Source organism: Trichomycterus rosablanca, chromosome 1 (assembly GCF_030014385.1).
Source record: "Trichomycterus rosablanca isolate fTriRos1 chromosome 1, fTriRos1.hap1, whole genome shotgun sequence".
NCBI lineage: Eukaryota > Metazoa > Chordata > Actinopteri > Siluriformes > Trichomycteridae > Trichomycterus > Trichomycterus rosablanca.
The window spans coordinates 32,896,594-32,908,884 of NC_085988.1; the positions used below are offsets into that span (position 1 = coordinate 32,896,594).

General features: G+C 36.7%; 2 protein-coding genes across 3 annotated transcripts; one reads left to right on the top strand and one right to left on the bottom strand.

Moving 5' to 3' along the window:
* The first annotated feature begins 390 nt into the window (after positions 1 to 390).
* Positions 391 to 5,952, top strand: mphosph6 (M-phase phosphoprotein 6). Of its 2 annotated transcripts, none has more exons than XM_063001851.1 (5): positions 391 to 661; positions 3,547 to 3,659; positions 4,438 to 4,528; positions 4,633 to 4,736; positions 4,819 to 5,952. In XM_063001851.1, the coding sequence occupies exons 2-5, from the start codon at positions 3,550 to 3,552 to the stop codon at positions 4,958 to 4,960; spliced, it is 447 nt and encodes a 148-aa protein (XP_062857921.1). In that variant the 5' UTR covers positions 391 to 661; positions 3,547 to 3,549; the 3' UTR covers positions 4,961 to 5,952. The 2 variants fall into 2 exon arrangements, with proteins under 2 accessions (XP_062857921.1, XP_062857912.1); XM_063001842.1 differs by lacking the exon at positions 391 to 661 and adding an exon at positions 1,476 to 1,635.
* Positions 5,296 to 12,028, bottom strand: hsd17b2 (hydroxysteroid (17-beta) dehydrogenase 2). Its single transcript, XM_063001831.1, has 5 exons — positions 11,755 to 12,028; positions 9,640 to 9,852; positions 8,872 to 9,057; positions 7,151 to 7,288; positions 5,296 to 5,647 (listed from the first exon to the last, which is right to left on the bottom strand). The coding sequence occupies exons 1-5, from the start codon at positions 12,026 to 12,028 to the stop codon at positions 5,307 to 5,309; spliced, it is 1,152 nt and encodes a 383-aa protein (XP_062857901.1). The 3' UTR covers positions 5,296 to 5,306.
* Between the last annotated feature and the right edge of the window lie 263 nt (positions 12,029 to 12,291).

Consider the following 12,291-nt stretch of genomic DNA (forward strand, 5'->3'; position numbering starts at 1 on the left):
AGATCCAGTAAGGTCACAGGTATCCATACCAGCACCAGCTTAATTGTCAGATGCCTCAGAGGGCCCAATGGTATTCACAAGTCCTTGCAGTTATAGCAAACTTGGCACTATTTTATACACATCTAACATATTAAGGCCGGCTGATGGCTTGGTGGGTAGCACTATTGCCTCACAGCAAGAAGGTCCTGGATTTGATTCCCAGGTGGAGCGGTCCGGGTCCTTTCAGTGCGGACTTTGCATGTTCACCCCTTGTCTGTGTGGGTTTTCTCCAGAAGCTCCAGTTTCCTCCCACAGTTTAAAGACATGCTACTGGGGTGAATTGGAGATACAAAATTGTCTGTGACGGTGTTTGACATTAAACCTGAACTGATGAATCTTGTGTAACCAGTAACTACCTGTTTTGTCATGAATGTAACCAAAGTGTGTAAAACATGACGGTAAAATCACATTATAAAACGGATAGTTCCGGTCCTAAAATCTGATTGGCTGAGCCGCGTTCGAAGCCGTTGTAAAATCCCCGATAAACGCACACCTAGGACCACCTCACATCATTCCATATTAATACGCCACTGAATGGAAAAAGTTAAAGTTATTTTCGCCCTCATGTTGCCTAGCAACACTGTTAATCGGACTACCTTGCGTCGCGGAAGAATGCTTTATTGTAAGTTTATACACAATAAATACATTTATGATTAAAAATTGTTGTATTTATTGTATTTTATGTTGACCGCCATTTTATAAAAGCAATAAGCCACTCGAGACCGTACGTTACTGTTAAGATTTTAGCACGGGGAAAGAAGTTTTAGGCACTCCGCTTCGCGTCGTACCAAAAACGTCATCCCCGTGCTAAAATCACAGTAACGTACGGCCTCTCGTGGCTTATTGCTTTAATAAAGTAAATAAAAGATAACATATTAACTTGCAGTTTGATAACAGACAATGAACTATAGCTGTTTTGGGCCATGTGGTCTATCTCTGAATCCAACATAAAGGGGTTTAACATAATTCATTGATTTCCCAGTTGACTAGTCAAAAATGTCAGCACTCATTATAGACCATTATAGACTGATGATGATCCCTTATAAATAAAACACTAGACTTTGGTAAGCCCAAGGGGTGACAAGCAACAAATGCCTTTATTATTTAGGCAAAATGTATTTGTAGTTTATTATACAGATAAGATCAAATGAAGAAATACTCACATAAATTAATTACAAAATTATTCACAAACCGCTTTTCTATTTGTATATACCTAATTATGTACACAGCCAACATGACATTTAAAATATATATTTTTAGCCAACAAATATTGGTGTTTTGAGTGACAAAAACACACTATATGACATAATGCCGTAATAATAGTGATCAGCTCACAGCAGAGTGTAATGAATCAGTCAAGAGTAATCGCTAGGCCGCCTCACGTGCGATTAATCGAGCCTTTAGGTCATTTGAGCATGCGCAGTGTCTATATTTCAACGCACATGCAGCATGTTTATGTGATGTTGTTAGCACCTCACTTGTTAATAACGCTAGATTTGCTACGGTATTTTTAAGCATTTATTAAATGATTTAAAAACAGTTAAAATGTCAAACGACGGTTCAACCAAGCTATCGAAGAACCTTTTGCGGATGAAGGTAGGTTGTTAAGGAAATAAACTGGTTGATTAGCATTGCAGTCATCTATTTAATGCTAAAGCTAGTTTACTACAGACGCACTAACATTATGGTCAGAAATTCGCACCCTTGTGGTTTAGTATTTAATAAGTTAAAACTACGTCTTTTCTTTGAAGTCGACATTTACGCTTACTGTGTCTGATTGAGGTATTTCTGCGGTTCTGTGCCAATTCATTAATAAATGTGTGTGTTAATTGATCGCCATGTCACCAACACAATAGCTATCTAACAAACAGTCAAACCTTAAAAATGTTCAGTTATGCCATTTGTATGTCTTTGTTTGGAGATGATTGTCTCACAAGTGTTACTGATAAGGCAACGAACTGGGGGCTTCTATTTTCAATTTAATTTTACAATCTAACGCCAACTACAATCTACAATTAATTCTAACACATTAACTTGTCACTATCTGCTAGGGATGTAATGATACACTCTACTCGCGATGCGATTCACGATATTGGGTTCACGTACGATTTTTTTTTTCCCGATTTTTTTTTTTTTTTCGATTTTTTTTTCAACAAAATGAAATTAAAGACAAATTATGACAGTTTCCTTTTTAAAAACATAAAATACTGTATTTGTGCTTATCTTTTATTTATCTAAATAATGAATGTCCTTTTATTTCTGAGGTAGGTACAAACTATGCAAACCAATACTGCACATTTCCCTTGTTTAAAAAAAAAAAAAACGGAAATGAAATTTTAAAACATATCCCACATTATATAAATAAATGAATAATACAAATGAAGAAAGTATCCTCACAAAGTTTTTTTGGAAAATTCTTAACCTGGCAACCCTGTAGTGACGTCAAACAGGCGAGGTGAATAGTGCCAGTGCCCTCTGCTGTTTAAAGTGAATATTGATTCGTTATACATGTAAACCGATTTGAATTGTTACACATGAATCGATTTTTAACTGTCTTGTGGTGCTTCGTTACATCCCTACTATCTGCACATAATTTCGTCTTAAACAACTAATTACTGTACAAGTATTGAAGGAGTCTTATTAGATATTGTGTTGACCGGTCGACATTGCCACAGTATTTATTACATTACAAACAGTGCCACATGTTCACAATATGGCCGGTATTTAATATAAAATAAATAAATTAAGGTAAACAAAAAACAGACGCTGAAGTTTGTTTTATCAAATCTGTGAATCAGCTTTCTGGTGTTCATTTAAATAAACAATATGTTAATACTGATTTAGTACATTTACATTTTTGGCATTTAGCAGACGTCTTTATCCAAAGGGACTTACAGTACTGTATACAGCCTGAGCAATTGAGGGTTAAGGGCCTTGCTCAAGGGTCCAACAGCAGCAACCTGGCAGTGGTGGGCCTAGAACCAGCGACCTTTGGATTACTGGTCCAGTACATTAACCGCTAGGCTACAACTGTACCCTTACACATAGTACACAAACAGTGTTATTTTGCATCCTCACCAGTTCGTCGCAGTTTTTCAAGACTGTTATCATCCGAGCAAAAAAAAAAAACTTGCCTTGTCCACTCTACAGCATGGGGAAAACACTTAAACATGGTTACATTTTCACTGCAACTGAACACCAATTTACAAACCCTGTTAGGTTTTCCATATTTGTTTTCCAGTGCTCAGTGTGACAATTTTGTAGGGGCCAGAAACATCAATGATTTGTTATTTTTAGGTTGTTAATATAACACTGTTTGATTAATGCTGTCAGTTATTGTCATTTATATTCATTTTCAGCAGTTGACAGTTGATTTCATTTAAAAGTGCAGCTGTAGTCTGTACAGATTTCAGTGTTTTGAAGAAGACAGGTTAAAATGGAACTAATAATAGTCTGACCTACAGGTCAACTGTTTCCTTTGTAAACATTATATTTGTTTCTGTACAGTTTATGCAAAGGGGTCTTGATGCAGAGGTAAAGAAACAACTAGAGGAAGAAGAAAAGAGGATAATAAGTGATGATCACTGGTATTTGGACCTGCCTCAGCTTAAAGCAAAAGAGTAAGAGAACACTGGTATTTGTCTCCATTCATACTGCATGTAATTGACAAAAGCTGCTCATAGCTGCAGTGAGTGCTATGGCTGCTGCATTCTGAGATGACCATTGGTCCAGACAAGCTTCTAGAATTAAGTAATTTGAGTTTAAATTCAATAGCCAATATTTCTAATGTATATCGGTTGTTGCCAAGGCATCCTCATTTATAAATAAATAAATTAATACAAAATCCAGCTTGATTAGCTTTTGTTAATTTGTAACGAATTTATTAACTGTTATGTAAGTTAGATAAAAAAAGAGCTACCTTATTTGAAAAATAGTTTAAAATAATTTTGGACTGATTGACTGACTGTAAGCAAAGGTGGTTTTGTGACTCACCGCTTTGTGTCAAACTGACAAAGACTGAGCCCTCGGTGGATCCTCCTTTTATACCCAACCATGATACCTTTACCTGTTACTAATTCACTGGAATGTTGTGGGATGTTTAAAAATCATGTAACTTAAATGTTCTATATACTTTTTGCTTATATTTACCCATTGTTGCAGGTGTAAAATTAAATATAAATTTTTTTACAAACACAAATAAGAAGCCAATACCTCAATCTTGTTTTATTGCATTTTACAAAATGTTTGCAAATCTTTTTCTGGCAATGTGGCTTGATTATTAGACAACATAAATTTGTCACAGTCCTATACAAGTGTTTTCCTCTGAGTATCATAGACAATAGTGTCTTTATTTTAGTGCATTTACCCAATGTATACATTGTGTGTTTGTTTACATAGGAGCTACATTGTTGAGGAAAGAAGTTATGTTTCATGTGAGGACTTGGTGTATGGAAGGATGTCGTTTAAGGGCTTTAATCCTGAAGTTGAGGTAACCCACGTGTAGATTTTTTTTACATTTATGTATACATGGTATATGGTACTTGCTGATATATCTGCAGTGACTTATGTACAATCTGATTGCATGCTTTGCAGAAGCTGATGGTTCTGATGAACGCTCCCAGAGAGGAGGAGGATGAAGAAGAGACGGATATGGCCCGGATGGAAACGGATATCACAGATGAGGAGATGGCATTGAGGTAGGTACATAGAAGTGTTGTTTTTCCACTGGCTTTATGATTATGCATTTGGTCAGTTAATGCTTTTATCTTTTCCTTACAGATATGAGAGCTTGGTTGAAAGCATGAAAAGAAGATTTGCCAAGAAAAGAGATCGTTCATCTCTCGGAGACAGTGAGAAAGATGTGAACCACAATGTTGTAGCGACACAACCGAAAAAAGCCTTTTTAAAGCCTCAGGACTGATACTTTTTTGTAAGCTGTTGGGGGGAAAAAAGTGATAAGGGTTTTTTGTTAATTTTTTAGACACCTTTTTGGACTTTTAAAGCTTTTATTTCATTACAAATGTGCTGCAGAATGGCAGTAAAAACTGGATGTCATACATCCTTATTTTTAAATGAAAAGGCTGTTAAAGTCTAATGTAAAAACCTCATTTGTCTTCAAATGTGATGTCATCACTGTAATATGCTTGAATACAACGTCACTTGAATTTAATTTGTTAAACAAATGTTTTTTTTTTTTTAAAGCACTGGTACATTGTCCTAAATAACACACTGTATGAGTAAAAACAATGACCTATATAAGTAAATGTTCATTTCAAAGTCACTCCTGCAGGCAGAAATGTATCATACTTTAACATGTGTAAAAACAAAGCATCAAACAGCCAGCTCGGACAGACTTTTTGCAGGAATGGAAAAGCCCAGGCAGTGTGTCCAGGGTAATAGAAGTGCTTTGGCCTTTCTGAGAGCAGAGCATGCTTTATATCATCCAGAACCGGTCTGAAATCTGAGCAGGCGTTTGCAGTCATGTTGCTTAAACGTTGCTGCATGGTGCAGATGTACTCTTCTCCATAAGCCTTTATTACTTCTGGTGCTTGAGTGCTCAGGATTTCATTCTGAATGTTATTCCATCCCTCTTGATTGCCTAGAATGTCTGACATGGGGGGGAGGGGGGGTTACTTTAAAAATAGTTTGACATAGATTGACACATCAGTGATAAAACTTGTGTTTAGATTTAGCAGTTATGTGATGAGCAAGTTTCTGGTGCAAAAGAGTCTCTGGTGTGGGTAGCAAACTGAACTGCAAAAGGGATTAAACATTATTATCTTACTGTGGTTAAATTAAACTCGCAGATGATGGATCTTGCATTTGTGTGTGCATTTGCTTCCACCCCAAATACAAAACAATTGGGACAGCATGGAAAATGCAAATAAAAAAAAAAAGTGTTTCTTAAATTTACTTTGACTTCTATTTAATTGCTGACAGTATGAACCCAATATATTTGTTTTGTCTGGTCAACTTTATTTTAATATACACCTATTCATGCATATCGGCAACAAATCCAAAAGCCAGAGTCTGTCATGGTATGGGATTGTGTCAGTTCCTTTGGCAAAGGTAATTTACACTTCTGTGATGGAACATTCATGCAGAAATGTACACTAAGATTTTAGAGCATGCATATTCTGCCTTTAAGATGACATCTTTTATAGGAACATTACTGCATTCTTCAACCAGACAATGCAAAACCACTTGCTGCACACATCACAAAATAACACCTGAAACATTTCATCGCTTGGTATCCTCAGTGCCAACATGTCTTTTAAGAAAAAAAGGCAACGTTTATAAAAGTTGTAATTGCTATAGCATTTTTGCAGGCCTGTGCCATCTCCAAACTTGTACTCTGGTCTCTGCTGTGTAACATGATCTCCAAGATAATGATCTTTTTTATGTTGGTTTTGAAAATGCAATTTCCTTTTTACTGTTAGGGCATATTTAATATTTAATTAAAACAAGCAGTAATGCCAAGTATTGAACTTGCATGACCTGACTTTTAAGGTTTGTCATTCTCTGAAAAGTAGTGAAGAGTTTTATGGTTTTCTAAAGTATAAAGACACTTTAGAAAGTGCTTACTGTTTGTTGTACACAAACAAATCTTGGACAAGTACAAAAGAAGGAAAGGTAAATCATAATGACAGTAATGGATCCTGTTTTCGGCATTGGTAAGTTCAAGCCTACATGTTATGTAACATCAAGCTTTACAGAAGTGCAGAAACTCCTACCTGTCCAATGAAATGATTTTAGTGCTTCCTCTTGGTGCTTCTTTACTGTGTTAATGTTTAAATTATTCGCCTCAGTATTTCTCTTACCCAGTCATTTAACGACTTTTGTTCACACATTAACCAACAGGGGTATTACCCAACAATTATACTTAATCCTGCTTTAGTAAATTGCTGTGTCAGTTTTGACTGGGTTGATTTCACATACAACATTAAGCGAATACATTGTTGTTTAATAGTTATTTCCCATAATTAGATACATTTGTCAAAATCTGATTTCTTGCAATAATTGGATCATTCTTTGCATGGTGATGTGAAATGTTGAGACTACTATATTAAATGAAATAACTACATAATGTAACATCTGGTTCAGTACTTACTGGTCTTAAAACCTCCTGGCTGAACAATGGCCACTTTTACTCCCCAGCATGACAGTTCAAGTCTTAAAGCTCCAAAGTAAGAAATTACAGCTGCCTTGGAGGCTCCATATGCAGCAAAACCAGGAAATGGAACTGCTCCTAAGAAAGACAAAAAAAAGAAAAATATCATATGAATGGCTGGTGTAGGTTGAGGAATCCGTTTGCCCACGTATTTCAGTTTTAGCAGGAGTCCCTTAAAAATTTTTTTATAAATTAATTACGTTTTCTTCAGAGTTACTGTTTATCTAATGACTTAAAGCTTCAGTTAAGTGTTTGGTTTTGGTAATATTATACCAATTTTCCTATTGTGTTCTTATCTGACCGGCTCCTGACTCATCTAATAAAATATTAAACCAAGGATAACTAGTTTAGCTTACTTTGGGTCTGATTTGGTTTGTTGTTTTGTGGTCAGATCTGCAGTTCTACCTGGCATTTAAAATAAATGTAGTGTATTGAAAAAATTATCTGTCTTTCATTCACACACAATCATGTTTTTGAGCCCATTTTATTAGCAATATTGCCAAAGTAGCCTATAGGAACATGCAGTGGGATTGCTTTTTTGTCAAGAGTAAGGTGATAGAATGCCACTTCTGCAAGCTTGTATTGCTTTTGGAGGATTCTTGCTGATCACCCACTTAAGGGAGAGTGGCAGCAGTAGTATCACAACATTTCCCATCTATTGATGTTATCTTTATATTAGATTATGATTTACTGTCAAACTAGACATCTTTCCTAAACATGATAAGTTATATGTGTCTGGTACAGTTTAGAAGTAACTATATTTACAATATACTGTACATTAAATTCCTCTGGCCTTCATAAAGGTTACAAAAGGACAATCGTTTTTATAAGCCGTGTTATCTACACTGTTACAGGTAAAGTCAAAGGTAATTATACTGTATTTTAAATGGCATGTCGTTCATGGTAGTCCTGCCCATTCATTGATTTCAATGTGACTAAATGATTAAAAATATACTTTTACTAAATACTAAATGTGCTAGAATTATAGATATAGCCAGCAAACATTATCAATTCAATGCTGTATGAGGTTTTAAGGTTAGTCTTCACGTATTTGGTGGGAATGTGAATACTGACAGGTGATTAAATAAGTGAGTAAGCATGTATTTGGTGGGGTGTAAATACTTTTTCTCAGACAGACTGTGTTCAAACTCACAGTTGGTGGGGGTATGAATACAATTTGCTCAGACAGGTGACTGTGTGCAAGCATGCAGTTGGTGGGAGTGTAAATACTCTTGCTTAGGCAGGTAAATATGCACTCATACGTATGTGTGTGTAAGCATGTAGTTGGTGAGGGTGTGAATACTCTTGCTTAGGCAGTTGCTAGTAGTTTCCTAGTTCTCTTGTAATTATGATTTACTATATCTGGTGACACTTTGTGTGCTTTTAGAAAGGGCCAGTTTGACTACACCCATTAAAAAGCAAGTGGATGGGAAGACAACCCAAACACTTACCTAATGCTGAGAGGAAATGTGTATGGATGATCATATATAATCAAAGAATCACCAAAAACTAGTCTGCCACGAAATAGAAGCTGCTGAGACAAGTGACACAAATCAATCAAGCATGACCTCCCTATGGGCTAAAAATCTGCCATTTGGGAAAGAACTCCCCTAAAACACCCCTGATATCTTGATTTCATAAAAGTACATAGCACAACATACCTGCAAGACTGGATACACTGACTATTCTTCCTTTTGCTGGCCGTATCATAGGCAGGAAAACCTTGGTGACCAATGCACCAGCAATAAAATTCACCTCCAGAGTGTTTTGTAAAATTCTCAAAGGAAGAAGTTCTGCATCACATGTATATCCAAGCACTCCAGCATTGTTTACCAGTCCCCAAAGACCTGACCAAAATGGGACAAACTACAGCTCAGTGTATTGTTTTAGAGTTTAAACAGCACCATTATACAATCATCAATTTGACATTTGTTTCTTGGATTTGAATTTAAAACATCACACTTTAAAAAAGTAGTTTTCAATTATTTCTTTAACTTTAGAATTTTTCTGTAGGCATGTTTGTCATTTTTGCTGTTCTCCTAAACAGGTTGGTTAACAGCAAAAGATAAACAGGCATTACCGGTGTGGATTTAGTTTCATAAGTAGTCATATGACACCCTTTGTGTATTGTGTCCTGCATTTCTTCTCATTGAGGTTTTTACACGAGCTGAAAATAATGCTGTTTATTTGTTATTTAGGAAACCAAATGTCTAAAACCAAAGCAGCCTTGGTACTGGTATATCAGTTACAATAGCAAATTACAGCACTCAGTATACGTAGTACATAAATCGCTGATCGTTTTTATGTGTAGGTTTTAATAAATGATTAACTAAAACAAACTCATGTCTTAAACTTTTGGACCTTACTATAAGTAATATAGTTTATAATACATTTTACACACATTTCTAGTGTGTTATTATACTGGTTACCTGCGTCTCCTATTTGACTCTTTATGAACTGATAAGCTGCAGAGACTTGGTTGGTGTCTGTAACATCCAGCTGGAGGACAGTAAGCTGTGAGGAAGAGACTTTTCTGAGCTCCTGTGCTCCCGGTCCAGACTCATCCAACACCCCAGCATACACCCTCATCCCAGCTCTGTCCAGCATTTTGGCAAGATCATGACCAAAGCCAGAGTCACAACCTTTTTAACACATGCACAATACAGTGTTATGCTCAATCAATTCTAATACAGTAAAGTTAGGAAATGTGACAGTAACATCTGTTTATGAAGGTTTTACCATGAAATTCCAATTAATTGATTGATTAAATGCTTGATTGTACTTGACTCATTAAAGGTAGGCCTTTTATGCTTATTCTCCTAGAGGATTTTTGAGGGTGAGGATGTAAGTTTTTGGTATAATCCTGTTCTGTCTTTTGATTGTAATTTGTCAAACATTTGTTACATTCTATGATGTCAATTCTAGGGCTATTTCAGCTTTTTCCATGTCGTCCAGTTTTCTGGTTTAAGTTGAAGTCAGGAACGGGAGCCAGGTCTTGGTCTGTCATCTTTTTTTTGGTGTTTGGTTTAGTTGTTATAATGGTAGAAAATAGGTTCATCATCCTTGCCTCATGGACACACCTCAAGGCCCAAGGGTATGCAGATTTCAGAGCTGCAGATTTCCAGCAGTCGCAGGACACTCTTGCTCTCAAACACCAGGATGAACAAGGTGCCCCATTTGTTCACCATTTACAAACAGAACACTTTCTGTACACTGCTATTCTGCCCTGGATCCCCACAGGGGTGTCACTGTTAAAAATGTTGTCTTGTCAATATGACTTCATTAACTACTATGTTTGAATTGCATTTCAAATTACTGGGTTGGTTTAACCGTCTAGTTGGTGGTTTAAGGTAGTCAGAAGGGCAGCTGTTATTTATCTGCCAGCATGTTACGAACATATACAATTTGCACAAATACTGTTTGAAAATGCTCCTACATACCTTTGCAATTTCTTTTAGCCACCCAGATAGTTAATGGCTAATAAATTACATTGTGTTTGTCACAAGTATTCAAGTGTGGAAATCAGAATACTAATTTCTGTAGTAATACTTTTTCTTTATTAATTGGTACATAAACATATACATTTCTAATATTTGCTCTTTCAGCTAGACTAAAAAGGTTCCTGAAATAAACCAGAAAGTTTACTGTTTTGTATTTTGTTAGCATTCTTTAAAAAAAAAAAAAAAAAGCATTTTATCACCTTTTTCTCCCCCTTTAGCGCTTCCAATTGCCCAATTGCATCATGCTTCCTCTCCGCCTATGCCGATTCCCGCTCTGATTGAGGAGAACGAAGCTAACCCACGCCCCCTCCGACACGTGGGCAGCAAGCCATATGCATCTTATCACCCACACATTGACGAGTGTTGTGCCACCTAGCGTTGTGTACGGAGAGACACACCCTAAGAGCACTCTTTCCTCATCTCTGTGTAGGCGCCTCTAATCAGCCAGCAGAGATCGTAATTGCACCAGTCTGACAGAGAGAGACCCTGTCCGGCTTAGTCCCGCCCATCTGAACAACAGGCCAATTGTTGTTCATGTGGCCGCTCAGCAGAGCTGAGATTCGATACGATGTATTCCAGATCCCAGCTCTTGGTTGCAGCGTGTGTTTTTACTGCTGCGCCACCTGAGTGGCTATTTTGTTAGCATTCTTATACAATATATAGCAAACAGCTGTGTTTAGGAGGCATCCTTTTTATTACTACTAATAAATTTGTCAAGGTAGAAAGCTCTTACAGGTAACTATCATGTGATTGGCAAAAAATTGCAACTGTGAACAGTGATGTCACTATTTAAGCTTTTAAAATGACACACACCTAATTTATTTACATTTTTGAAATACTTGAAAATGTCTCTTAAAATAAAAAAAATAAATTTTAGCACTGTGGCAATATTTTACCATTGATCAAAATCCACCACCATATTTCTAATCTCAAGAGTAATTAACAATTTAATCAGTGATTTAATGCAAATAAAACTAATCTAAATTGCTTTATAGTCCCTATATTAGTCTTGGTCTATTCCCCATTTCCTGTCATCCGCATTACCTGTGATAAGCACTGCTCTGCCATGTGCTGGCAGCATATCCCCCACTTCTGTTACTGCAGTGAACAAGATCACACCACATATGGCACTCAGCAGCACCAGCATCAAACTTCCAGTTGGAATAATCCAGCACAGCATCACCTCAGCCACCACAAGTCCCACTGACCACACCAACCACTTTCTAGTTTTTCCCAGCCAACTAAGCAGCACAGCATTAGAGGCTATGAGCAGTACACATAAAAGGTAGACCCCTATTTCAATTCCGCCTGCTTCCATTCTGACCACCAGCACGTCTAGCAGCAAAAATGAACTGCCCGCTTCAATCAGCAGACCTCAACTAAAATGTTATGAGTCACAGGTAGACTGCTTACTTTCCCTAACCTTTCACGTAGAACTATTATCTTATGTAAACCACACCCTGCTCATGCCAACAAAAATTCAGATAGGCAGTTTGATTAGAGCAGGTCTGAACAGGCTGAAATGCATGTCTATTTCACCTGCAGAACAAAGAATATACAAGGTACACAATACTTTGATCA

Coding starts and splice junctions, on each gene's coding strand:
- mphosph6 (XM_063001842.1), top strand. CDS start 1,585: ATGTCAAACGACGGTTCAACCAAGCTATCGAAGAACCTTTTGCGGATG. Junction 3,660..4,437: donor CCTCAGCTTAAAGCAAAAGA/GTAAGAGAACAC, acceptor TTGTTTACATAG/GAGCTACATTGTTGAGGAAA. Junction 4,529..4,632: donor GCTTTAATCCTGAAGTTGAG/GTAACCCACGTG, acceptor CATGCTTTGCAG/AAGCTGATGGTTCTGATGAA.
- hsd17b2 (XM_063001831.1), bottom strand. CDS start 12,028: ATGGAAGCAGGCGGAATTGAAATAGGGGTCTACCTTTTATGTGTACTG. Junction 9,853..11,754: donor CAGAGCAGTGCTTATCACAG/GTAATGCGGATG, acceptor TGTGTTAAAAAG/GTTGTGACTCTGGCTTTGGT. Junction 9,058..9,639: donor GAGTCAAATAGGAGACGCAG/GTAACCAGTATA, acceptor CATTTTGGTCAG/GTCTTTGGGGACTGGTAAAC.